We start from the raw sequence: 27,436 nt of genomic DNA, 5'->3' as shown, positions 1-27,436 counted from the left end.
AAGCTGGGGAGCCAGGTGGGCCCCCAGGACAAATAATAGTGGAAGCTGAAAAAAAGAAAAATTCCTGCGCTCAGGGTAACCTTAGGAGATAACACCTTGTCAAAAGGCTATACGTGGGTATGGTCAAGTGCAATAATTCATGAAATGAGGTGAGAAGTATCGGTAGAGATGAGCGAGCACCCAAATGCTCAGGTCCTCGTTATTCGAGTCGAGCATTTTGTAAAATTCGAGAGCTCTACTCGAGTAACGAACCCCATTGACTACAATAGGAGATTCGAGCATTTTACTATCTCTCGCTCAGCCAGCCACATACTGCCATTGACGTGCGCACGCTGACACGTCACAGCGGGGAGGGGTCACAACTAGGGCAGGAATCGAACACAGCGTGATGCTCGCTTGAGTATCAAGCACCATCGAGAATGCTAATACTCGAACGAGCATCAAGGTCAGCAGAGTACGTTCGCTCAACTCTACTTGTCGGTGATGACTTGAAAAAAATGGAGTTTTATTGAACAAGACAAGTAGTGCAAAGCGTTTCGGAGCTCTCACGGCTCCTTTCTCAAGCACAATATGACTGAATGTAAACATACAATATTATTATTATTATGAGCGAGCGAGCAAGCATCGTGCTCGGAGGGTGAGCGGGGGAGGGAGATCTCTCACTCTCCTCCCACCCGAGCACGCTCGGACGAGAAGGCAGTTACTCGAGATGAGCGATGCTCGCTCGAGTAACTGACTTTACCGAGCATGCTCGCTCATCTCTAATTATTTTATATATTGTATATATTATTATAATATGTTCACATTCATTCGTATTGTGCTTGAGAAAGGAGCCGTGAGAGCTCCGAAACGCTTTGCATTTTTGTCCTGTTCAATAAAACTCCACTTTTTCAAGTCATCACCGACAGGTCTTTCCATCTCATTTCATGAGTTATTGCACTTGACTATACCCACGTATGGTATTTTGACAAGGTGTTCCCTCCTGAGGTTACCCTGAGCGCAGGAATTTTTCTTTCTTTCCACTTCCAAAGTATAAAAGTCGTTCTTTCAAACGACAGTCGTTGCGTGTATATGGGGCTAAGGTGTACGGCCACTTTAAGTTAGAAAAGAAAAACTTTAAAAAAAAGTCAATTTGTTTTCTTAAGAAATGTTTAAACATAAAATCTTGATGCAAACAACAGATCACGTTCTCTCCACGTCTCTATCTTCACTGCCGGCTTCTGTTATTCCTTGTTCTTCCTCTGACAAAGGATATTCCTGCTGCTTTTGAATATTGTCTAAATGAAAAACAGAGAACGTAGATTTGTAATGTAGATTCTAGACAGAACATACAGATAAAGAAGTCTACTGGACCAGTCATACCCGTAAACATTGGTAAATAAAAGGAATGTGTTACATATAAATGTGCTCTAAACCTACTGAAATACAGTAAAGTATTGCATCATCCCCAGCAGTGAGCCAACTGCCGTGGGTGAGGGGTGACACCCGGCTGCCGGAGCCCACCATGCAGGAGTAATGTAATGGGTACATTGGGCAGCCATATAATATGCTGGATTGTGGGAGCTGGGGAGTATACAAAAAAAAACATCACCTGGCTTCCCGTCAGAATCATAACTTAGTTTATGTTGCTGTGGGGACGTGACAGGTTCCCTTTAAATTACTGCTGCGGGCTCTCTCCTCCTCAATGGGGAGAGATGGCCACAGTGGAATACAGGCGGACAAGCCGAACAGCGCAGGTTTTGAAGCTGACTTACCGCTGTGGAAATCTTGCTGAATTTCCGTGTGGTCCTGCTGTGGACATTCTGAGATTTCCGCAGGATTTGCGCCCCGTGGTAATGCGGCCTTAGGACACTTCACTTGTAGAAAATCTGCAACAAGACATGCATCAAAATCCGTGCCATTTGTGTGGATTTTGATGGGGCTTTTTCGATGTGAACCTGCAGCAAATTTCACACTTTTGAAGGGGTGAAACCAGCTGTGAGTCTGCACCACAATCCACACCAATGACATTTTTGGAGCTTCTTCAGACAGGCGCACACGCATATACGCTTGCCGCTATGGAGGATATTTGCACATGAACCTGTCAAGTCTTTTTTTTAATGTTAAAAAAAAACAAAAACCACTAATTGAAAGACCGGTCCTGCCATATCTTTTCTGGCATGTATAAAAGCTCTGTGTGAGAGAGATAGGGCGAGGCCTATTTTTTCTTGAATGTCACAATATTGCACAACAATCACGCCAGAGAAAATGAAACCATTGATATCAATGCTTAATAAAACAGGCCATCTCTTTAAGCCCTTAATGTGGATTTTGGTGTGGTTTTTCGCACCATATCATTTTCCGCAAAGTGTCCACATACTCTAAAAGAATGCACACACATACAAATCCAAGTCTGAACTATGTGAAAATGGCTTAAAGTGGAAATCTGCAAGTTTAGAATTGCCGGCCTATACTTGGACAATGAAGGGGAGCTAGAATTCACCAGGGTGTTAGGAGATGATTAGTTGGTGGGCCCTAAGAGTCAGACCACCATCAATCGAATATTAATGGTCTAGCCTATGGAGATGCTATCAATTTTAAAATTCCATTAAGCTAGGGCTACATGGTAACCATCATTGTGACACACGTTGCGCTGCCTTCCTTGCATGTAATGTTAGTGGTCACGTTGCCAAGTAGCAACAACTTGTGAGCCACAACTGTAAAATATCCAGCAGGTTTGGATCTCTTGAAGCTGTCAGGCTGAGCAATGGGTCACAGTGCACACATTAACTAACCTAAGGAAGGAAGCTTGACAAGGCCAAAGTTTCGGTGTAGCCTTAAAGGGGTTGTACATTTGTAAACTCTTGATTCTTAGAATAGGCCATCAGTAGCAGATCTGTGTGGGTCCGCCAGTCAGGACCCACACAGATCATCTGTTTGCTGAGCTGTTGCTGTCATGGCAGCTCCTTTCCCATTGCAGACTTGGTACTACACACATTTATTTGAATGGCAACTTTGCCTGCAATACCAAGCCTGACCACTGTAGTAGGAACAGAGCTGTCTGCTTTCTGCAGAAATCAGCTCAGTGCATCGACCCGGCAAACAGCTGATCAGTGATGATCCCGGGCAGTGGATCTACCATTGATGACCAATCCTGCTGAACGGCCATCAGTAATTTATAATTAGACAGCCCCTTTCAATAAAGGTTTGTCCAAGATTAGAAAAAAAGAAGGTCTGCTGTGCTTTAGAAACTGAATCACATCTGCCCACGGGTAATTTCTTGTCTTACAGTGCAACGTTAAACCCTTTAAGATTGTCGGGAGAAACGGGTCCATGCACACAATGTGACAGGATGCATCCAGCTAGTCAGTCTTGCTGAGCAGGTATAAAAGGACAGGCAGCACAGTCACAAAATGTGAAAATATTAAGATGATGCCAGACCACACAGTCATCACATGTGCAGTTACAAGGGATCAGATCTGTGACATTAAGAATAATTAAAAGATAAGTGTTTTTAATATTTTTTGTTTGAAGGGTCCCCTGACAATAAGCAGATTACAGGATAACCTGCTGCTGGGACCCCCAGAGATCAGCTATAAATTGTGGAGAAACCAAGAAATCAAGCGCATAGCTTTCCTGTAGCGCCACCACAGGTGAAATGAAGTATTACACAATGACAGTTCAAATCATTGGATAATCTTTGTAGCTACTCCCCAATTGAGTTAATAGACTGGGGACCAACTCAAATGGGGACCATTGTCTAATAAAAGCCCCCCCCCCCCCCCCCCGCCTGGGTGAGTCAGAGCAAAGAGCAGTTTCCATTCTGGTGGACTCATAGTGACCACGGGGCTCCAAGTAACAATACATTTCTCTTACAGCTGATAGCCAGGTATTTAAGAAGCCAGACCCAGGATAGTCAGTTAACAACCTCATTCTAAAAACAAAAGTTTCCAGATCTGTTTCCATTCCAAAGTAAAAAAAAAAAAGTTTTATACCAGATCTGGTGACTCCCTTGACTTAGAACGCCCTAATCATTTCATATTGTACATTCACTTATTAAAAGAAGCAGTCCGAGATCATTTAGTGAATCCTGCACTGAGCAGGGGGCTGGACCTGATGACCCTGGAGGTCCCTTCCAACTCCACTATTCTATTCCTAACAGGGCTGTGCAATCGGGAGAAATATACAGACTCCGGCTCCTGAAAAAAAAAAACTCCAGTCCAGTAGCAGCAACACTTTAAATATCTGGAGGAATCCTAAAAACAGCCGAGATAGCCAAACAGTAGCTACCGCAGCCAAACTGTCCCATGGACAGGAAACCGTAGCTGAGGAGATGACGGGTGCTCCCACCTTTAAGGAGATTCGGGAATTTCCTGTCCGGTGGGCGGTGGGCTCTCTCATGAGTGCGATCATTGGCATACAGGAAAAAAAAAAATAATCAGCAGCAAATCTCCAGGGGCCAAATGCACAGCATAATGGTGCGTGTTTTGTTGTGGGTCACAATCTTTGCATTTAAGGAGGATGAAATCCACTGTCAAAATCCAAGATGAAATGCATCAGATTTACAATCCACAGGGTGCTTGAAATACACCAAATTGTGTGTGGATTTTTTTTCAATGTATGTGGATGACATTTTTAAAATCTCATCCAAGCGACGTGTACTGCAAATACTGCAGATTTCCCTCAACAAATTCTGCTGCATGTATACATCATGTGAAGGCATTCAATCTGCCCAAATTAGTTTATGAACATAACTGCCACAGATTTCACTTCCCACAGAGAAGATGGAATCTATGGCAATAAACATTTTGGTTATTTTTTTATTTTTTATTACATTTTAAGACCCCCAGCTTGCTCTAAAAAATATGTCTGGACCCCCATGCCAAATCATACTAGTGTGAGCCTGGCCCTAATGTGTGATTGAAATTGAGATCTTTTTTTTTTTTTTACTTACCCAGCTTGTAAAAAGTATTGCAAAGTACAATTATTACAACCATTCCAGTAGATAATAATGCCAAGAAAATCCATAAATGGCCCCTTTTCTCTTTACATAAGGCATCAGTGGTGGAGTTTCCTTCTTTAAAATCAACAAAACCCAATTCAGAACACCTACAGGAAACAGACAAGATGTACATGTTTGCATCACAGTGTACTAGGCTTACATATCTACAACATATATGGCTTAAAGCCGGATACCAAAACATGCAAATAATAAGACTAGAAGAAAGAAGGACAGCGGCCCAGCAGCACATATGGGGGAACCCCAGAGTACACAGTTAGGAAAGTTCTCATATGGGAAGAGAGAAGAAAGCCAAAAGGTAATGAGAAAGTAACCCAATACGAACAAGATGATGTATAAGGGGCCTTTTACACTTAGCGATTATCGTTCAGATCCTAGCTGGAATGCAGGAACCTGAACAATAAGTGTTCTGTATAAATTCCAGCATGATCTGAACAGTGAATAATAATTGAATTGCGCAGGCATGAAAAGAAAAAAACCAAACGACAATCTGCCTGTGTAAACAGTCAGTCGGTCATCTATGAACGGCTGCTTGTTTACTGCGAATAGAGGCGAGCGGGTCGGAAATATCCCCGCCCTGCTCCACCTGTGTTCACTGAGCGATGATCCTTTCTGTATATAACCACAGAAGTAATCATGACTGGGATGACTGTTGGATGCTTATGCACCGGACAGTCGTACCGTGTAAAAGTGTGCCAAAATTCTGGCGCTCATACATCCTAGCCTGATCTAGCTATGGATTACAGGGTCTTGCGATAAGCAGAGAGAACAGGTAATGTCATAAGGGTAGTACCTTCTATATAATATCTAACGGAGGTTTGTCAAATGCTATCCGGAAGGCAAAGCTGATGTGTGTTAGCGGTACGGGCCTGATATCTAAACTTTCATCAAAAACGTGCTTAGGAATAAACCACCCTACTTTCCTTCAAAGCTGCTCTAGAACAGAGAAAGTTGGAATCTGATGGATTACTGGCAACTTTGAACAGTTTTTTTTAAATATACAGATGTAGCAAAGTTTAATTTGACTCAATCTAAGGCTGGGGTCACACGGGATGTAATTGCTGCGGAATTTCCATGCAGACTGTCTGCACAGAAATTTCGCCTGCTGCTTTAATCCCATGATTAGCCAGCAAAGTGGACGATATTTGCAAAAATCTCGTCCACATGCTGCAGTTGATCCGTTGCGGCCAAGCTGTGCTGAAATTGACATGCCGCGCGAATTCAAAGAAGCGGCATGTCAATTCTTTTCCAGTTTCCACGGCAACCCCCCTCCGCTGCCAGTGGATTGCAGGCAGCGAAGCCACTCCAAACCCCGCGGTGAGAAGCTGCAGTTCTCCCGCGGAAATCTTGCTGTATTTCTGTGCGGTGATTCCACAAGATTTCAGTCCTGTGTGAACCCAGCCTTAGGCCGCCTGCAGACGGGCGGGTCGGATCCGGCGGCGAGAATTCTCACTGCCGGACCCGACCCGAGCACCTGCAGGGACCAGCGCGTACTCACCCGCGTCCGCCGACTCCGGCTGTTGGTTGTGCCGGCTTGCCGGCGCATGCGCAGACCGGAGCCGGCGGTGGGTGCGAGCCCCGCACCGAAATAGAGCATGCTGCGATTTGTTTGCCGCGCGATATTTCGTGCGGCCGTCTGCATAGGATTGTGTTTGTTAACGCAATCGTATGCAGGCTTCCAGCAGCGGAAATTCCGCGGGATATCTCGCCGCGGAATTTCCGCTCGTGTGCAGGGGGCCTTATAATTCAATGGTATAAGAGAAGGTAGCTTGTTACAGATAGTCATCACAGTCAGGTTAAGCATTGTTACATCTGTTTAAGGCTGTATCCACACGGGCTACAAAATCTCGCTACAAAACATCGCTCATGTGAAAGAACCCATTGGAAACCACGGGCTACACATTGTAGCGATGTTTTGTAGCGAGATTTTGTAGCCCGTGCGATGCAGACTAAGGGCCATTTTAAAGGGTTTTTTAAACCCAGAAAGAATGTTAAAAGATTCAGCTCTCATCTTCATAGTAACATGCACATTGATAGTGCATGAGGCTAACTTCACAAGGGGGTAGTGCGATATCAGTATAGTGCTCGCCAACATGCGATTTTTGCCACGGGAAGTAGCGATCCTAGAAGGTCATGTTTCTCCCATTGTTTTAATGCAAGTGCATCGCACTTCATTCACCTAGCACATGGCTCGATGCTGCCACTGGCCCCATTGAGAACAGTGGGAAATGCAATGCGAGAGCACAGCAAAAGGTAGAACGTGCTGTGCTTTTTTTTTTTTCCGGCGCCGCGATGCAGGAAAATTTTTTAAAAAAAGCTCATGTGTATGACTTTATTCAAAAGAATGGGGTTCATATTCATGCGTCATGCAATGCACAAATCTTGCATGATTTTCTTGCCCTTGTGAAGTCGGACTAAGGCTGAAAACAGACACACGTCCATCCAGTTCTGTCTATTATTCTGCAATATTAATCCTGAGGAAGGCAAAAAATCCCATAAAGGCAGAAGCCAATTTTCCTTATTTCAGGGAAAAAAATTCCTTCTTCACTCCAATCTGGCGATCAGAATAATCCCCGGATCCTCAACTCTTCTGAAGGAATCAGTAACAGGGCTGACTTCACTGAGTAAAATGGTAAAACTTTATTCCATTAGATTAAAAATACAGCAGAGAAAGAGAAGTGGAGACCTCTTGTTTCTGGGCTGTAAGGTTTTACCTAAGGACAAGTGCTGGATCTTCCAATTATCTGTAACGTCAGACTGTTTCCCATGACAGATGCAGAATTACTTGTTCACTGCATTTTCCTGGATAGGGAAGCGTTAACCTGATCAAGAGTGATGAGCTGAACAACACTTGTTATTCATGATATATGACTGTCTAAACAGAGATCAACTTTAATCTGAGAGCAACTGCGGTGATCAGTTGATCCCAAGAACTCTGCCATCAGCTGATTTTGGAGGAAGATTATTCAGCTGGCTGGGCATTTCTCCTGCAGTGTAATTGTGGCGTTACATGGTGGTCATCAGGGTGAAAGGCAGCCCAAGTGGAAACAGCTACTTGACAATGGCTCTCTGCTTTGGATATTACAGGGAAGTCCAGACTGGAGAACCCCGTCCATGATGTCAATAATCCCTAATTGGGCATATAGTCAGTGATTATCTAGATGGGAGTACTACTGTGATCTTCTGTAGATATCCCTTAAAATGCAATGACCAAAAATTGTAAGAATCCACATATCTGAAAGGGTCCTGCTACTTCCAACTAGACAATAATAGTAGTCTGCAGTTGGAATGAATATCTGCCTACATGTAGTCAGAAAACCTCTTTTCGAAGCACAAAGTCAACAAGGTGATAGGCAACCACAGAAGTAAGAAAAATTCTGAAAAATATTAGCAAAATTGAAAGAAAGACAATAAATCATTTACTATTTAATGGTGTGATATAAAGCCAAACAAGGGGTGTCAAGATGCTATATAATGCTTTTAACATTGATCCAAATGTATGAGACCAACAACAGTAGAGCTACTTACCCCGTCCTCAGCCCCAGCAATCCAGAGCTGCAGCTCCGCAGTTCTCCCGGTCTTTGCTTTGGAACTACCACCTATTTGCTACAGCTAACCAGAGGCCGCAGTGGCGCAGTGCCGTTCTCCTAGCATCACATCTCAGATACTTGGAGCCTTGATGCCAGGAGAATGGCACCACTGCGGCATCTGATTACCTGCAGTGATCAGGTGGTAGTTGTGTTTCAAAACAAAGACCAGGAGAACTGTGGAGCTGCAGCTCTGGACCACCGGATGGGCAGTGAGAATGGGCAAGGGCTGCTACTTTTATTGGTCCCACAGATTTGGATCCATGTTTGAGAATGTTTTAAAAGCACCCGGACCCCCCCTCTCCCCCTTTGAAAGGGAACCTGTCCTGTTCCCACAGTGCCATAAACTAAGGTATGGTGCTGTTAGGGAATGTGACAGGGAGCCAGGTGAGGTATTTTTTATACTCGCCCTTTCCCATGATCCTGTAGTGTTCCGCTCTAAAGCTTGTGCTGGCACTGCAAATCAGACTATTTTCACAGAGCTATACACACACTCTCCTATACAAATCTATGGCAGAGCGCACGCACAGCATTAGGGCTTATTCACAGGAGCGTATATCAGCCACCGTTTTCACGGCCGAATGATATACACTACTATCTAAGCTGTCTTCCTCCTTCCCTCCCCGGCTCTCTACTCCCCTCCGGCTGTTTGCAATGGGAGGTGGCGGAGCTAAGCTCCCGCTCCCTCCCCTTGTCCATAGCCCGTCCTGCCCCCTCCCATTGCAAACAGCCGGAGGGGAGGAGAGAGGCAGAGAGCCAGAGAGGGGGAGGGAAGGGGGAAGACAGCTCAGATGGAAGCGTATATTGGCTGGCCGTAAAAACGGTGGCCGATATACGCTCCTGTGAATAAGCCCTTATAAAGAGCGAGTCGGATCTGCAGTGGTGACGTGATCTTCTGCGGGAGAGGCAGCTGGATCATGGGTAAGTGTAAAAGAAATACATCACTCCTGTCACGTCCAGTGTAGCATAACTAGTTTATAGCACTGTGGGGATGTGACAGCTTGCCTTTAAAAAAAAAAAAAGAAGAATAGTGGAATACAGGAGTACATATTTGAAACACAGCGCACATTGCTGATTTCTACACATTATGAAGCAGTCTGCATTTTAAAGGAAACACTAAACTTCGAAATAAAGAATAAAAGAGCAGAAGAGAATTCCTCTCCTTCCACCACACACACAGTGTGTTACATGAACATGTAGTAAATCCTGCAGTGTGAGTGTGTGGAAGAAATTCTGCAGTTAACACAGGGTTAATCTGCTGGTGATTGACAGAGGGGCGTGGCTTAACAATCTTTGTCCCACTGCAGAGGGGAGAGGCTCCTGCTGCAACCAGTTGTCTTACAGCCAGATACAGGTCAATACAGGAGGGGACAAGATTTTCTAGGAAACAGATTTTTTTAAATTGATTTTTCAGTTTTGATGGTTATGTGAGACAATACAGCAAGTTGAGAAGAGATTCAGGAAGTAATAGCGAGGATATCAGTATGTGTATATATATATTTTTTTAATTAAAATATTTTTTGGCAAATTTTCTGTGGTTAGTGTTCTTTTAATGGTTAGCTTTTTTTGCCATTCTGGATGATAGGAAACAACATACCTGGTCCACGGAAAACAAGCACTCGAGTTTGTTTCATTGCTGAAATGACCTGGTGGACAATTCTCACACACGGTGTCCGTTCGCCCAGTTCCTGTTGGGGAAACAAAGGAAACTTTGCATCATTAAGTATCTCAGCTTGGGATCTCTATTTTGTACTGAAAATCTTTCTAAGGATATCTAAGAAAAAGGATGATGCTGTAAGTCTGAAATATGAGATCCGTGGTAAGACTGGAAACTGTGGCTGTAATACAGATACTAAAGCCCCATTTAGACGGGACGAATGTCGGGCAAACGATGCCCGACACTAATCCTCGCACATACACACTCCTGTGTTGTTGTATGGGAGCTTGTATCGCTGGCTCACAGCAGGGAGACAGGAGGAGATTTCTGTTCTCACTCTCCCCTGCCCCTCGCCATTCAGTTAACATAGTGGCCGTTCAATACTGAATGGCTGCTATTTACACTGCACTGTCATAGTTAAACTCATCGCTCATGCAGCATAAACGATAAGCAATGGGTTTAACTATGGCAGTGTAGTCTAAATAGCAGCCGTCAAGTATTGAACGGCCGCTATATTAAGTGAATGGAGAGGGGCGGGGGAGAGCGAGAACTGAAATCTGCTCCTGCCTCCCCACTGTGAGTGTGTATGTGTGGGGACAACTGTCGGGCATCGTCCCGTCTAAATGGGGCTTTAGTCATCTAAATTTGCCCTTTGGCTCGCTTCAGATGGATGTAACACGGCCACCACACCCTGAGCTCCCGCATTTCTACTGAAGTACTTAGATCACAAGAGGGTTCTAGGATAAACCCAGTTCAGGTCTTGTGAAAGTAATACGGACACTAAGATGTGGCCACGTTACAGTCAGATGAAGCAAACCTTAGGTGGGGGAGAAATACAACCAATTACAAAATGATAACCCAGAGACTGGAATCAGGAGGCAGTGCAGGATAAAGAGGGTTAATCTCCCCCCCAAGATTACCTATAAAATGTCCCCTGATGCTCGTCTCATTTTCTTATATACATTGTATTTGTAAAAATGCCCCCATGATAAGAGATCACCCCAGAAACTTCCATCTCCTCCTCTCTTTGCCTGGTTGGTTTCTGGATCTTCCACCAGCAGTGCCTGTAATTGACAGATGTGCTGGCACCAAACCCTTCCCAGTCCTCACTATCTGCAGGAGCAGTATGCCAGCAAGCAAAGGTCAATCAGCTCTGTCCTGCTGTATAGTGAAGCCACTTATTACACAGGTCATATTACACAGCTGGAAGCCGTAATATGAACCTCCTTTAGTCCATGACCCCACTGTTTATCAATTTTCCCTCTGTTTTCGCTCCAACTGAGAGATTAACAATTTGTAAAGATCATTTACTGGCAGCGCAGAGAGAAACCAGTTTTCACACTCCAGCAGAAATAGAACATGAGACGCTTTATATTTTATGCTATATTTATTTTATTTGGTTCCATAAAGTGAAAGAAAAAGTCAATAAGATTTTATAATGTAGGTTAAAATATACTACAATTTGAATATTAATATTACTAGAAGTGATAATTATCTAGAAGAAAGGGGTCAGTAACGTAGGGGAGAGCATCTGGCAGCAGGAGGGTGGCATCCAAACCTGAAATACACGTGGGTGCTGAGGAGCCAAGCTGGCAGCTAAACGGGGGTTGCCAAGCCCAAAATAAAAAATCTCTTTTCAGATAGAAGCTGTGGTGACAATTATCGGACCATCACAAATCCCGCCATTCACTAATAGCAAACCACTGACTTTGCTGTGCAAGTATATATCTAGGCCAATCTGTCTTTAGGACCCCCCTAACAGAAGGAAGATGGCTTTGTGGTCTTGACACTTAGTATCAAAACTATGTTCACAAGTGTCCGATTTCACATGGATTTCAGTACATATCCCTCACCCAAATCCACTTTCCATCGGTTTCAAACAAGTCCATGAAAAGGTTGCTGAATTTTTTTGTTTTTTTCCTTTCAGATTTGAAGTGCAGGTCACTTCTTGATGATCATACAGTGTACAGAAAAATATAGGAACAACAGCTGTATTTTATTTTTAGGGACTCTAATCTCATATGTATTTACTATGCAATTAAAATGCAATCTACCGTTAGTAAAATGCTATTGTTCCCAGATGTCAGCCATTTCAGGTTGGAAATAAGCTGACTGAAGTAGTCTTCAATCGGATTACTGGCAGGAAGCCCATAAAAACGTCTGCCCTCGTGATCACAAGTAACAATAAAGTAGTAGCAGATAGCGACAAAATAGTTGAAAAAGATGTAAAAGTATAAAACAGCCCATCATTTTCTGCCTTCCATCCAACAGAGGGGAGTATTTGATTGTAAGCCTAAAAGAGAAGGTGAAAGTAAAAGCTATACACTTAGATGAAAGTGGAACGGGTCCAGGGACTTTCCACAAGTAACCAGATTTTCATGAAGTGATTCTTTATACAGTGATGTATTGCTGTACTTTATGCTTATAGCCCCGGCTGTGCAGTCATGTGTAATGAAGGGAAGCCAAACACTGTATTCTTGCACCCGCATTAATCCGTACCTTCACAGTCATTCTATATGAAAGTTAAAACCCACAGGGGTGAAGAAAAACAAAGTTATGCCCTGATGCAAAATCAGTACATCAAAGCGTGTTTTGGGCACCAGATGATTTCATGAAAAATATACAATACAGCGTTTCCTCAAAAATAAGACCCTGTCTTATATTAATTTTTGCCTCAAAAAGGGCACTAGGTCTTATTTTTGGGAGGGCTCATTATACTTACCTAGCAGGCTGCTCTTTAGAGGTCCGGCCGTTTCACACAGTTCTCAGCCACTCGTACAACATAACTTTTTGGTAACGGGATCCAGCCAATCAATGTAATGCTTGATGAACCAATCACAGCCATCACATTGGTTCACCAAACACTGCATCAATGAGACTGAGCAACGGTCCTAGAACCAATCAACAGTCATCGCGTTGTGGTGGCGGGATTTATGAATTCTGTGACCAGGAAGTGATGTTGAACAAGCAGCCGAGGACTGTGGGAACCGTGCCGGACCTCGGGAGGGACCTGGCCTGAGTCTGCTAGGTAATGTATTTCAAGCCTCCCCAAAAATCCGGAAAAATCTGGCTAGGGCTCATTTTCAGAATAGATCTTATTTTGGGGGAAACACAGTAGTTTAAAAGGGTAGCTGATGGGAAAACAGACCACTGTAAATCAGTGTATCTATATGGGGAGTGATAGTGCATGCTGCTAGTTACTGAGCCTTCACAGCCAATATGAGATCAAAAGAGATGTTACAAAATATAATTTTACTGAAATAGTAGTACATGCTTGGAATAAACTTCCAGCAGAAATGGTTGGAAGATATTAACGGAATTCAGGCTGTCTGAGATACGCATATATCTATCCTAAGAGAGAAATAATGTAAGGGTGGACTAGATGGACCATGTGGGGGGGTCTTTCTGCTGTCAACTTTCTATGTTTCAATCAATATAGCCATATGGGGTCTTGTGTGTTTCTCTGCCCTGCAGCGAGAGGTGTCTGCAGAGTATCACAGTTATACATAAGGACGACAATAAGAATGGATACATAAGGACAAAAAAAATACTTATGTTCTTACCAGGTTTCTTTACATATTGGCCGGGGTGACACTGTGTGTGCTCCCGACAAAGATCGCACTCTTGGTTCAGACACAAATGACCCACTTGGCATTCACAGACTGTATTTGAAGTAGTTGTGCACCTTTCTTTTACCTTCAGGCCGGCCCCTGAGGAATAACACCACATATAAGCTTTCTGCAGCTGAACACTTTCAAAGTATTTTACAGTTCTAACTTATACAGAAGAGACAGTTACCTGTTGCTCTAAAAATTAGACCCTGTCATATACATTTTTGCCCCAAAAGAGGCTCTAGGTCTTATTTTTCGTGGACGTCTTATTTTACTTACCCAGAAGGCTTGGTCCAGGTCCCTCCCACTGCTCTCCAGAGTCCAGACGCGGTTCCTGCAGTACTCGGCCGCCCACACAGGATCACTTCCTGGTTACAAGACTCATAAATCCTGCCTCCACGAAAAGATGGTTGTGATTCGCTTGGAGAACCAATCACAGCCATCACTTCATGGAGACTGGATTTATAAATCCCATAACCAGGCAGCGATTGTGTGTGGGCGGTCGAGGACTGCAGGAACTGCACTTGAGCTCTGGAATGCAGTGGGAACAACCTGGATCGAGCATGCTAGGTAATGTATTCCTTTTTTTATGTAATGTAGCTAGGGCTTATTTTTGAGGAAACACAGTATATGAACTGTCGGTTCTACAAATGTTATAAAGAATCACAGCGCCCCCACACTTACAGGTGACAAGCTGTTTGTTGTGTATATGAGGAATAGCAGTATTTCTGGCCATTACATGACTTGTATATGGCATTTTTAGCAGTTGCATCCTGGTGCAGGCTCTATATCCAATTCTCAGTTTTCCCTGAACTGGTAGCCAGCTGTTACATCATCTCCCATATACTGCATACATAGTACAGAAGATCCTGCTGCCTTATTGCCATCTATTATATACAGAAATTCAGCAGCAGCATTAAGGACACTTATACAGCACTGCTGAGCAGTGTAGATGTGATTCCAGTAGCTGTGAAACAGTAAAAAACTATTAGCTGCAGCACCTACTCTGTAGCACCTAGCTCCTGCCTCTCCACAGATTTCTATAGACAGCATGTAATTTGATTGGTTTGAGCTGGTTAGTCCCTCTTGTCTACTAAGATGGATTTTAGCAGTTTCTCATAGTGAGTGAGCAGTTTGGGAGGGAGGAAGAAAAGCAGCCTGATAATTGCAGAAATAAGCATATTCCTCTCTTAAGATGTATAACAAAGCTTCTGATATTTGCCAAAATTATTGATTTATGCAAAGCTTATTAAAAGCTTGGTAACCATTTCCGTTTAATAAACGTGGGGCCCCCCAGGAAGTGTGGAAGAAGGCGATTTAGGCTACTGGAGCAACTCTATTAAAAAATAATAATTAGCTCAGAGAATTAATCCGACTCCTTTATCTTGAACAACCAGCCTATTGATTCTTCCTCTGGATGGCTGGATAGAACACGACCGATCACTACCTCTCCAATAGGATGAGCTCAGTGTTCTATCCAGCCATTTTGAGGAAGGGGCTGCGTCCCCAAAACTTGTGAGTAGGCTGGTTGTTATAAATAAAAAAAATAAATAAAAAAAAAAAAAGTCAGGTTACTTCTTTGGCTCAATTGTGATTTTTTAACAGAACAGCATCAGCAGTCCAATTGTTCACCACCTTCCACATCCCACAGCCCCGCACTTCATTTGGTTGTTGGTAAACTTTGGGCTGCAATCACCTGCAAATCTGCACTGCTACTGCCTAGTTGATCTAGATTTACACCCTCCTCTGAGATTCCCCCACAAATGTGATAAACACTCATGAGAAGCAAACGCAGTGTGATGTAAATGCATGTCACAAAGAGGAAAGGAGTTAACGAAAGACGATGTTCAGTGCATTGCTCGACACTTACCAAAATCACAATCTTTACATCTGAAACAGCTTGTGTAACCATTTGGTTGGTCCATGTAAGTGTTATCCCTACAAATTACACAACGACTGCTGCTCAACTCTGAAGCACAATGGGCTCCAACAAAGGAACCTAAAAAGAAACAAAACCGTACAAAATGAAAACATTTCACTACTATCATACAATTTATAACAATGATGGTCTATGTAGAATGTACAGTATGTATAACGATTTTTGGAGTGTCCTTGAAAAACATTAGATGCAATTGAACAAGGTATTAAAAACAGCCCTATAATGTCACAAAAAATATAAAGGACATAAAAACCACCATATCAGTGAGATTACTTAAAATGAAATGGTCCTTTAGAACCCTCCCTGGTCCTTAAAGGGTTAAAAGGAACTTGTCATCACCTATGATCGCAATAAACTAAGTTATGGTGCTCATAGGACAGGTCCCTAGGTGTCTTGGGATGCACTTTGCATACTTAACCAGTTCCCCATCCCCAACCGTGGAAGTTGGCGTTCGGAGAGGGCAGCAAATTCCCCTATTTATGCAGTGCCCACACGCATACATTGTTCTTTATGGGTGTCCGTCACAGCACACAGAGATGTGTCCGCTGCACTGTCTGTCTGCTGACTTGCATGCGTGACAGCGTGGGTATGCAAAGCACACCTCCGGACTGCTCAGGACCTGTCCTGTGAGCACCATTACTTAGTTTAAGGTGCTCATGATCGATGACCGGTTCCCTTTTAATGGTGTTGATTAAGATTACAAGTTATCTCCAATCCATAGGGCAACCAAAGAGATTGGTGAGGACAGGCCCAAATTACAGTTTACACCAAGTAATGAGAATGGGGGTGGTGCGGTGGGATTATTACAGTTAAAATTGGAACAAAAGTTAGTAGGGATACACTTAATATAAAAAAAAAACAAGACAAAACTCAAAAACCTCCAAACTGTACAGTGACTAATGCTTGAAGTCTGACCAATAAGGTTGATGAACTAGAAGTAATAATGACTGAGGAAAACTGTTGTAGTGTGAATAACTGAGACCTGGTTGGATGAAAGCTGTGATTGGGCGGTGAATTTACAGGCTTATAGTTTGTTCAGAAGGGATAGTAGAACCTGGAAATGGGGATGGGTTTGTCTTTATGAAAATCGTGTTTGAAGCCCACACGATGGAAAGATATATGTGAGGGAGACGAACATGTGGAGTCTGTATGAGTAGAGATACATGGAGGGAAAAATGAATAAAAAGAATTCTCATTGGCGTTTTCTATAGGCCATCAAATATAACAGAAGCCACTGAAAATCTATTACTAAGGCAAATCGATGAAGCAGTAAATCACAATGAGATAATTATTACGGAAGACTATCTATCCAGATATACACAGGGAAGCCGAAACTTGTGGTTCTCATAAAGGAAACAAGTTTCTGTCAATAATTAAACAAATTACCTTTCTCAACTTGTACAGGAGCCAACTAAAGGGCTGGCCATTTTGGACTTAAAGGGGTTGTCCCGCGCCGAAACGGTTTTTTTTTTTTTTCAATAGCCCCCCTCGTTCGGCACGAGACAAACCCGATGCATGTGTTAAAAAAAAAAAACGGATAGTACTTACCCGAATCCCCGCGCTCCGGTGACTTCTTACTTACCTTGCGAAGATGGCCGCCGGGATCTTCACCCTCGGTGGACCGCAGGTCTTCTGTGCGGTCCATTGCCGATTCCAGCCTCCTGATTGGCTGGAATCGACACACGTGACGGGGCGGAGCTACGAGGAGCAGCTCTCCAGCACGAGCAGCCCCATTCAACACGGAGAAGACCGGACTGCGCAAGCGCGTCTAATCGGGCGATTAGACGCTGAAATTAGACGGCACCATGGAGACGGGGACGCCAGCAACGGAACGGGTAAGTGAATAACTTCTGTATGGCTCATAATTAATGCACAATGTACATTACAAAGTGCATTAATATGGCCATACAGAAGTGTATAACCCCACTTTGTTTCGCGGGACAACCCCTTTAATATTAACCAACATACTTGACAGAATAACAGTGGTGCAAATTGAGGGGTACCTGGGAAATAGTGACCATCATATAATAAATTTCTATTTGTTTTTCAATAGGAAGTTTTAATCGGGGAGCTACAAAATTACTAAACTTTAAGAAGGCAAAGTTCCAATAGCTTAGAGATGTCCTTAAACTTACAGATTGGAATAATGTCTTCAGAAGAAGAAAAAAAAAAAGCACAGAAAATAAATGTTAAGTTCTTAACCATCTTAACACTTTCCAATCCAATTTGTATCCTGGTTTTCCTAGAGGGCTTACTCTTTCTCTCCCATTATACAACGGCACTATATGCTGGCTAAAGCCAGTATTGCATGAGATGACACGTTGGATAGGCTCCGACAGCAGGAAGGCTGGCAATATACAGTAAGAGAACTCCGCCGGACGTCTTCCAACATCAGAGCTGTACAGCCTTAAATCATAATGTCTTTAGAGGTCAGACACTGGATTGGAAAGGGTTAAAATACTCAATGTGAGCAGTTCATTCCTTACAGGAATGAAAGGGGTAGGAGTAGGAGAAACACAGTGTGGCTCAATAAAGATGTAAAGGGGGCAACAAACAACAAAAAGAAAGCATTTAAACTACTAAAACAAGAAGGAAGCGAAGAAGCACTAAAAACCTATAAGTAAAAAAATAAATCAGGTAAAAAGCAAATAAAAGCAGCAAAGGTGAAGATGGGGAGACTCATTGTCAGAGAGAATAAAACTAACCCTAAACTGTTCCTTAAAGGGGTTGTCCCGCGATAGCAAGTGGGGTTATACACTTCTGTATGGCCATATTAATGCACTTTGTAATATACATCGTGCATTAAATATGAGCCATACAGAAGTTATACACTTACCCCCTCCGGTGTTGGCGTCCCCGTCTCCATGGCGCCAACCAAAGCCGCCTTCTCCCTGGATTAGACGCGCTTGCGCAGTCTGCCCTCTTCTGTCCGGCTCGCTTGCGCCGCAGAGGTCTTCTGCGCATGCGCAGAAGACCTGTGTGGCGCGAGCACGCCGGAGAGGCCAGCGCAAGCGCGTCTAATCCAGGCAGAAGGCGGCTTTGGTCGTCGTCATGGAGACGGGGATGCCAGCACCGGAGGGGGTAAGTGTATAACTTCCGTATGGCCAATATTTAATGCACGATGTATATTGCAAAGTGCATTAATGTGGCCATACAGAAGTGCATAACCCCACTTGCTGTCACGGGACAACCCCTTTAATTATATAATTACTAAAAAGATTAATACTGACAGTCTTGGTCCTTTAACATATAATGTCAGAAAAATTGTAGAGGGTGTACTCTGTCAGGAAAATGAAATTTTAGGTGAAATGTAAAGCTTAAAAGTCAATTCTCAATTAAATGTCACCTGTCTAATCAAGGAAGAAGTGCAGAGCCACCTTAAAAAAGATTAAAATATACAAATTGGTGGATATATAGCATATACCCCCGGGTTCTAAGGGAATTAAGTAAAGTGATAGATAGACCATTGTTTCTCATATTTTAGGACTCTGTAGTGAAAATAACTGTATAACTACATATCAGCATTCGTGTATGGGTGTCACTCCTGTCAAACCAATCTGATCAGGTAAGTTCTAGGCTGGACTGGGAAGAGTCACTGGATCTTGTATATCTTAATTTTTCCAAAGGGTTGGATACAGTGCTGCATAAAAGGTTAGTATATAAAATGCGAATAGTTGGCCTCGGCGAGAATGTGTGCAAGTAGGTAAGTAAGTGGCTCAGTGAAAGCAGAGGGTGGTTATTAATGGTTGATACTTTGATTGGGTCACCATTACTAGTGGGGTACCACAGGGGGCAGTATTGGGCCCTATTCTTTGTAATATATTTATTAATGACACAGTAGAAGGATTGCATAGTAAAATATTAATATTTGCAAAACTATGTAAAGTAATTATCACAAAAGCGGAAAGTAAGTGGTGGCAAATGGATCTGGATAAATTAGGGGTTTGGGCAGAAAAGTGGTTCAATGCTGAAAAATGTAAGGTTATGCACATGGACAGAGAAAATACATGTCACCATTACACACTAAATGGGAAACGACTGGAGAACGGTACTCAAGAAGAGCATATCTTGGAATAGGTGGACTACAATACCCAGAGAGGTTATCAAAACTTGAGTTATTTAGTTTAGAAAAAAAGACAGCTGAGGGGGGACCTGATAACTATGTATAAATATATCAGCGACAATACAGAGATCTCCACCATCATCTCTTTATACCCAGGACTGTGACTGTAACAAGGGGGCACCCTGTACTTCTAGAGGAAAGAAGGTTTCTACACCGACATAGAAAGGGGTTCTTTACTGTAAGAGCAGTGAGACTATGGAACTGTTTGCCTGAGGACGTGGTGATAGCAAACTCATTAAGAGTTCAAGATCGGCCTGGACGCCTTTCTTGAGTGTTACAATATTACATGTTATAATCACTAATTACTTCAGAAGGGTTGTTGATCCAGGGATTATTCTGATTGCCAGACTTGGAGTCAGGAAGGAATATTGTTTTCCCTGAAATGAGGAAAATTGGCTACTAGCATATTTGGGTTTTTGTCTTCCTCTGGATCAACACTGCAGAAAAATAGGCTGAGCTCGATAGACATAATATTTTAGGCTAAAAAAAGACATGTTACTATGTCACTATGATACGATGTCACAGTATAGGCCAGGGGATAACCTGCTAATTGATGGTGATCTTCAGAACAGGGGTCCAATGTCCCCCTTCGCCTGTCACTGCAGGGGTCACTGACTCCTACATACTGTAAACTAAAGATTAAGGCCTCCTGCACACGGCACAGCCAGATTCTGCTTGCGCAATCCGGCTCTGGCAGCAGTGGCGTCCGCGCATACCTGTCATTCAGACATCGTTTTTGTACTGTGGATAGACCCGCAGCTCGCCTTCGTGCACGCGCAGTACAGATTTTTTTTCTACAATCCTCTTCCCCCATGCCGTCGCTAGGCGGCGGCACGGAATCCACGACCGGTCTGTAAGGTTCATTGCAGACGGGCCGCGGGTCAGACAACTTCCACTGACTTCAATGGAAGCCGTCCGCATGAAAACGGAGCATGCTGCGACTTTTCCTTTGTGAGCGGAAATCATAATGGATTTCTGCTCATGGGTAGGAGGCAGCGGATCTCCATAGGAAGAAACGGGCGATATTTCCTGCAGCTTCGCGGTGTGGACGCTGACCGCAAATATCCGCCCAAAAGCAGGAGCCAGAATAAAAAAAAATATAGATACAAATCATAATAAACAATCGCAGAACAGCTACTTTCACCCACCTTTATCACACATCGGACAGCAGATGCCATTGTTCTTATATTCTCCGGGAGGGCATTCTAGTGCCAAATTCTTTGAGATAGAGAAAATGTAAATTACTGTCTTATCAGATAAAGTATTATACAAACTATTGCTGTAATGCTAAGTAAAAGAAGAATCTTGAAAAGAAGACACGCCAGTTGTTTGACAGCACCGTCAACGTGTGGTCTGATTTGTAGGTACCTGCAGTAATTGTTGTAACACTATTCCCTTTCCCTCCGGCAAGTCGCTCCGTCAACATAAAGGGCAGGTTCAGGCTGCTGTGTACCTCATTCGGACTTCAGCCTTTGGATCCCATTGCACCACAGTGTATATATACCCTGTTTCCCCCAAAATAGAATATGTTAACTAGCAGGCTCGGTCCAGGGCCCCAACGTGGTTCCCATAGTCCTTGGCTGGCCACATAAGATCACTTCTTGGTTACAGGATTCATAAATCCCACCTCCATGAAGCAATGGCTGTGATTGGCTGAGCGGCGCTCAAAGAAACAATCACAGCCATCGCTTCGAGGATGCGGGATTTATGAATTGGCTGAGCCACACAACCAGGAAGTGATCCTGTGTGGTCAGCTGAGGTCTGTGGGAACCGTGTCGGGAAGGAGGGGAGGGGAGGGGAGGATCCAGGAGAGCAGCAAGAGGGACCTGGACCGAGCCTGCTAGGTAAGTAAAATAAGACACTCCCACGAAAATAAGACCTGGTTCCTCTTTTGGGGCAATAATGAATATAAGACAACGTCTTATTTTCGGGGAGACAGAAGAATATGTTTCAAGAGTTATCCTTTCGTAGACACTGATGGCACATTCACGGGATATTCCATAAATGTCTGTTAGGTGCAGATACCACCCCTAGGTGCTTCACCCATCTACAGTGCTTTTGCCATAAATGTCTATGGTTGGAATACCCCTCTAAAAGTGTTGCCTGCCCGGACAACCTACTTTTTAAAATTTAGCCTACAACTGTATGTTAGGGAAAATTGCAGATAGCCATACATTCCCTCAGTAGTAGAAAGGTAGTATAATAATGCCTGTACAAGTTTGGAAATGTATTGTGCCGTGTGTCTGGCACCCACTATTCTGACAATTGACATCGCCTTGCCGTGAGCACGCTGGCCAGTGTTCAACCTCACATCTTATACAGGTATGGACCTACCCAAGCCATCACCTCAGGTAACGCCACTTCATAATCAATTTACATACTGCTATCCCATGACTTTTGGCATTTTAATTTAGATTCATCATTCCTGGGTTATACAATCATGTCAAACAAGGAGCTTGAAAAGGCTGTAAAGTCAAGGGGTGCAACACTGGTCTTCATAGATCCTGCTGCAGCTAGGCATTGTTATTCCATGGAGGATGGTAGGCGCTATACGTATGCTGGACTCTGTCTGCTAGGGCTCCTCTCGTGCATTCATACATCAATCAATTTTCCAGATTTTGGGACTGGAGAAAACAGGGTCATAGTAAAATAATAGCAGAAGACTGATGCAAGGGGAGAGCAGAAATCCTGAGAAAGGAAAAGAGCAAAATGCAAACCCAACAAATTGCAACTTAAGCGAGGATTGGCAAGAAATACCTAGAACATGCAGAGGCATCAGGCACGCTGAGATACATGTCCTGGCAGGTAATACAAGCGTCCACATTCTTATGCCTTCTTCCAAATTCATTATAAAACAAGTATGAAATAGGTGTGGATTAAGATTCCAGTGTACTCTAATGGATGGATTTGGAGAACAGCCTATATTATGCCGATTTATAATATTCTGGATCATTCCCCGTATCCACAGGATACACTGCACATATTAAAAAATATTAGCAACCTAGGTTGTAATGGCCCATTTAGACCCAACGATTCTCACTCAAAGTCGTCCTTTGAGCGATAACCATTGCGTCTTAATGCACGGACATCGTGCAGTTCTTGTGCATGACGCGTTCAACAATTAAGCAATGACCTCTTATCAGCGGTGCAGGTTGTTATCACAGTCGGCAGCGCTGATAAGATTCTTACAGCCCATGTCCCGCTGGTAGTTTCACAGCGGGACACGAGCTGTAATCACGAAGAACAATACAGCTGTTTTTTTATGCAGTACAGCTGTATTGTTTGCCGAATGATAGCAGCGGTGTCCCGCTCCGCCTGCATAGCTCTTAAGTAGCTACCGTATATTCCGGCGTATAAGGCGACGGGGCGTATAAGACGACCCCCCAACTGTCACCTTATACGCCGGGAATACAGTGGAGCAAAAAAAAAAAAAAATCATTACTCACCTTCCCCGGCGTTCTGCGGCACTGCTGCAGGCTGTCGCTCCCTCCTGGTCCCCGGCAGAGCATTGCTTTCTGGACGCAGGGCCGTCAACCAATCACAGCCATTCAATAACATCATTGAATGGCTGTGATTGGCTAAAACACACGTGCCTTCAGCCAATCACAGTCATTCAATGATGTCATTGAATGGCTGTGATTGGCTGACAGCGTGTGTTAGCCAATCACAGTATTAGCTTTTTGGAGGCAGGGATTTCAAGCCCTGCGTCCAGAAAGCAATGCTCTGCCGGGGACCAGGAGGGAGCGACAGCCTGCAGCAGCGCCGCAGAACGCCGGGGGAGGTGAGGAATGATTTTTTTTTTTAAATTTTTTTTACACTTTCTTTTTTTTGTATTACCGGCGTATAAGACGACCCCCGACTTCAGAGCAGATTTTTCGGGGTTCAAAAGTTGTCTTATACGCCGGTATATACGGTACTAAGCTATTATAGACCATGCAAAGACGATCCCTCAAAATTGTCACTCAAACTATCTTTTGAGCGATCCTCTGTCAGTGTAAATGAGGTCTTAGGCTCAGAAAAAGACACAAGCCCAACTTCAGCGTATCATTCTGCAGTGTGGATCCAGAGGAAGGCAAAAACATGAGACAGAAGCCAGTTTTCATCACCTTTGGGGAAAAAAATTCCTTCCTGACTCTAAAGATGGCAGTCAGAATTAATCCCAAAATTAGCATCTCACCTCCGATGATATAGTGATGATAGCTTGCAATATTATTCAACTCAAAACACACATTCTAGACCCCTTTTAAGATCTTAGTGAATTAACGATGACAACTTGCTCTGGCAGAGGTTTCCATAAGCTCACTGCTCCCCTCCTATGTTGGTGTAGGAAGCTTCTTTTTTATAGAGGTTGCCCACTTGTTATATCAAGTCTTGGGTTTAGCAGAACATAACGAACCAAAGAAGACATCAGACTCGGGCTTCTTTCCCACGAGCGCATATCGGCCGCCCGATACGTGCTGTGATCTGATGCATTGGATTGCAATGCATCAGATCACATGAGTGTATTTGCCAGACGTAAAAACGCCCGGCCAATATAGCGCCGGGCGTTTTTATGGCGAGCCCAAAACATAGTTCTGGAACTATGTTTGGGCTGGAATACGTCCAGCAGATGGGATGTCGCAGCCGGGGAGATAACAATCACCCATTCTTCTGCCCAGCCAATGAAGTTGTGGGTGTTGGTTTGTAGGTGTGCATTTTGTCTCCACCGATTCTTCTGGTGGAGACAAGATACACCAATACTGAGGCTATCTACCCAAAAGCTAAACCTTTCTGAAACTGGGTGATGCAGCAAGGCAACGATCCCAAGTGCACCAGCAAACCTACATCAGAATGGCTGGAAAGAAAGACTGTCAAGGTGCCACAATGGTGCAGTCCAAGCTTCAATTTCATTTGAAATTCTGTGATTGGATCTTTGCGTCCTCACAGTAGTTACGTCCTGAGGATAGGACGTTGCCAGTGGCTGCTATTGCTAATACAAGCGATAAGGCATTGCAGGACAGAAGTCCTGCAATGCTTTATCATAGTGATCATAAGTGCTATGGTGCAAGTCCCACAGGAACATAAATAGTGTAAAACAAAAAAAGTTAAAATTCGCATATTAGCATATTTTTTTTTTCCAAATTAAAATCCATCATATATGGTATTGTCGTATCCGTAACGACACGTACAATACATTGAACACACTTTTATTCTGTCTGGCAAAAAGCTTAAAAAAAAAAAAATTTTTAAAAAAGCAAGCCTACAAAAGTCAGGCAAAATGCTTATTTTTTCATTTTGCCTCCCAATAAACACAATAAGTAATCAAAAAAGCCGTATGTAACCCAAAATGATACTAATAAAAACTACAGCTCGTCTCGCAAACAATAAGCCCCCACAGAGCTCCGTGCACGGAAAAAAAAAAAACTGTCATAGGACTTTGAATGCAGCGATTTAGAAAAAAAATGATTTCCAAAAAAACATTTTTTTATTGCGGAAAAGTGGAAAAACCTAAAAAAAAAAAAAAAAAATTTGGGGTATCGCTGTAATCGTACCGACCCACAGAAAAAAAATGTATTGTGTCATTAAGGCTGCATGATTAACGCTGTAAAAAAAAATAAAGATCTATGGCAGAATTGATGCGTTTTACAATATAGTCTATGTACCCAAAAGCATCACCGATAAAAACTACAGTTTGCCACGCAAAAAGCAAGCCCCCATACGGCCGCGTCGATGGAAAAATAAAAAACTTATGGCTTTTGAAAAATGCTAAAAATCGTTGCGCCCTGAAGCCCAAAATACGCCGTGTCATGAAGGGGTTAAACCCTATTTCTTCAGGTATGTTTTCTTCATGCGCATTATGTTTTGGAGCAGCTGTGCCGCAGCCGTCTGGCGCTGGGACTGTTTACATGCGTGGGACGTTTCCTTTAAGAACTTCCCCTGAACTGCACAACTTTCTGTATTTTCTTAGTTTTCTGGTAGATTAGTGAGAATAGAAATAAACCAGAAAGCGAAACTGAAACTGCCGGCAGCCGTCACCATACTGAGGTCTCCATAACACTTCATCTATCCCGCGGGCAGCCGTCACCATCCTCTATAACACTTCCTCATCTGTCCCGCGGGCTGCGGTCACAATAGTCATCAGACAACACTGCTATCCCCAGAGCGGGGCAGTTAACGCCCGCAGCCCGAATACACAACCGACTCCACCCCCCGCCGCACCCCCCACGTCACCACTCACCAGGTACAATGCCAACAAGAACCAGACGCGCATGTCACATGTCGTGGCCCCCGGCTGTGTGCCCGAGGCCCGCGCACCCATCACGGGCTCCGCTCCGGGCAACGCACATCCATTTTTTTTCCTCCGCAAACGCAAAGAAACCGAAAGTATGTAAGGTCACGTGACCTTAATAGCTAACTTCCTATTGGTGGAGAGAGAAAGAGCGGGAGGAGGTGCGGAGGTGTAGATGAGGTGACAGTGATGAAGCTGTCCGTTGAGGGGGAGCAGTGGGGTCCAGGAGATAAATAGTTATACATATTAGATATGTGCCCCCCAAACTAACTGGCTGAAGACCCCTCTTGCAGTATAATATGTGGCCGGCCGCATTTTACCTCCATTTGGTCGGTGTTTTGCGGAGTTGATATAAATCCATGTATCTATTCGCAGGGGCGTATTTTTCGCAACCGTTTGTTTAAAACGCAGTATGACCTCTTTTTTTGCGTATTTGCCTTCGTTTTGTGCTTCTTTTCTATCGGGTGATTACTGATCAGTATTTGCCCTGCAAAAAAAGTAAATACCCGGAGGCGAACACAGATAACACGCGGTTATAACGTCATCGGTAACACCGATCCGTATTACGGAAGTGCTTCAATTCGCTGCTCTGAACCGCCTCGTACGTATTAGCGCTGTTAACGCCCCAGGTATATGACGCTACCAAACACGTAATTCCTATATACCCAAGTAGCATAGACTTTCTTATGATCCCTGCCTGGGAATGCAATTGCAGATATGCAGTAGCTCATTCCCATGGGAATGAAAGTCTCAAAGTCTTCTTGTGAGAAAGATGGGTAGGTCTGCAGCTTCAACATTGTGCTTGCACATACCAGGGTAAAATACTGAGCTCGTTAACCATTTAACTGCTGTTTCTTATGAAGGTGGACATATATATATACATACATACATATATGCACACGTGTTTGCCTACGCTGATATGAGAAACGCATATTATTACTTTAGCACCAGGGATTGGCTGCAGCGGTCACGTACTGTCTAGCACAGTGGTGGCGAACCTATGGCACACAGCCCTACCGGATGCTACCTGACGCCGTCGTCCGCTCACCACGTTGGTGAATACCGGCAGGTATCCACTCAGCGGCGCTGATCCCGGCGCACACTGTGACATCAGTGTGTAGACGGCTCCTCCTTCCTCCCCTGACGTCTCCTCCTTGGTTTCACGAGAGCAGGGGGAGAAGGAGTCCAGCAGCAAACACTGACATCACAGTGTGCACCTGGGATCAGTGCAGAGCAGAGGAGGAGGGGGTAC

The 27,436-nt window shown here is 43.8% G+C and overlaps 1 protein-coding gene across 1 annotated transcript; it reads right to left on the bottom strand.

The window, feature by feature from the left end:
* Positions 1–1,019: 1,019 nt before the first annotated feature.
* On the bottom strand, positions 1,020–26,257 carry LOC136631319 (tumor necrosis factor receptor superfamily member 5-like). The gene is made up of 8 exons (XM_066605579.1): positions 26,134–26,257; positions 21,065–21,134; positions 15,725–15,853; positions 13,807–13,953; positions 10,184–10,274; positions 4,934–5,088; positions 1,755–1,868; positions 1,020–1,277 (listed from the first exon to the last, which is right to left on the bottom strand). The coding sequence occupies exons 1-8, from the start codon at positions 26,212–26,214 to the stop codon at positions 1,183–1,185; spliced, it is 882 nt and encodes a 293-aa protein (XP_066461676.1). The 5' UTR covers positions 26,215–26,257; the 3' UTR covers positions 1,020–1,182.
* Between the last annotated feature and the right edge of the window lie 1,179 nt (positions 26,258–27,436).

This window comes from Eleutherodactylus coqui, chromosome 6 (assembly GCF_035609145.1).
Source record: "Eleutherodactylus coqui strain aEleCoq1 chromosome 6, aEleCoq1.hap1, whole genome shotgun sequence".
Classification (NCBI taxonomy): domain Eukaryota; kingdom Metazoa; phylum Chordata; class Amphibia; order Anura; family Eleutherodactylidae; genus Eleutherodactylus; species Eleutherodactylus coqui.
Note: the sequence above shows the minus strand (reverse complement) of the source record. Positions and strands in the feature narration are given on the sequence as shown.

What these genes read in the sequence shown, in the direction of transcription:
- LOC136631319 (XM_066605579.1), bottom strand. Translation starts at nt 26,214, where the DNA reads ATGGGTGCGCGGGCCTCGGGCACACAGCCGGGGGCCACGACATGTGAC. An exon ending in ATGTAAAGATTGTGATTTTG is followed by an intron (nt 13,954 to 15,724) that starts GTAAGTGTCGAG and finishes GTTATTCCTCAG; the next exon opens with GGGCCGGCCTGAAGGTAAAA. An exon ending in CCAATATGTAAAGAAACCTG is followed by an intron (nt 10,275 to 13,806) that starts GTAAGAACATAA and finishes TTTCCCCAACAG; the next exon opens with GAACTGGGCGAACGGACACC.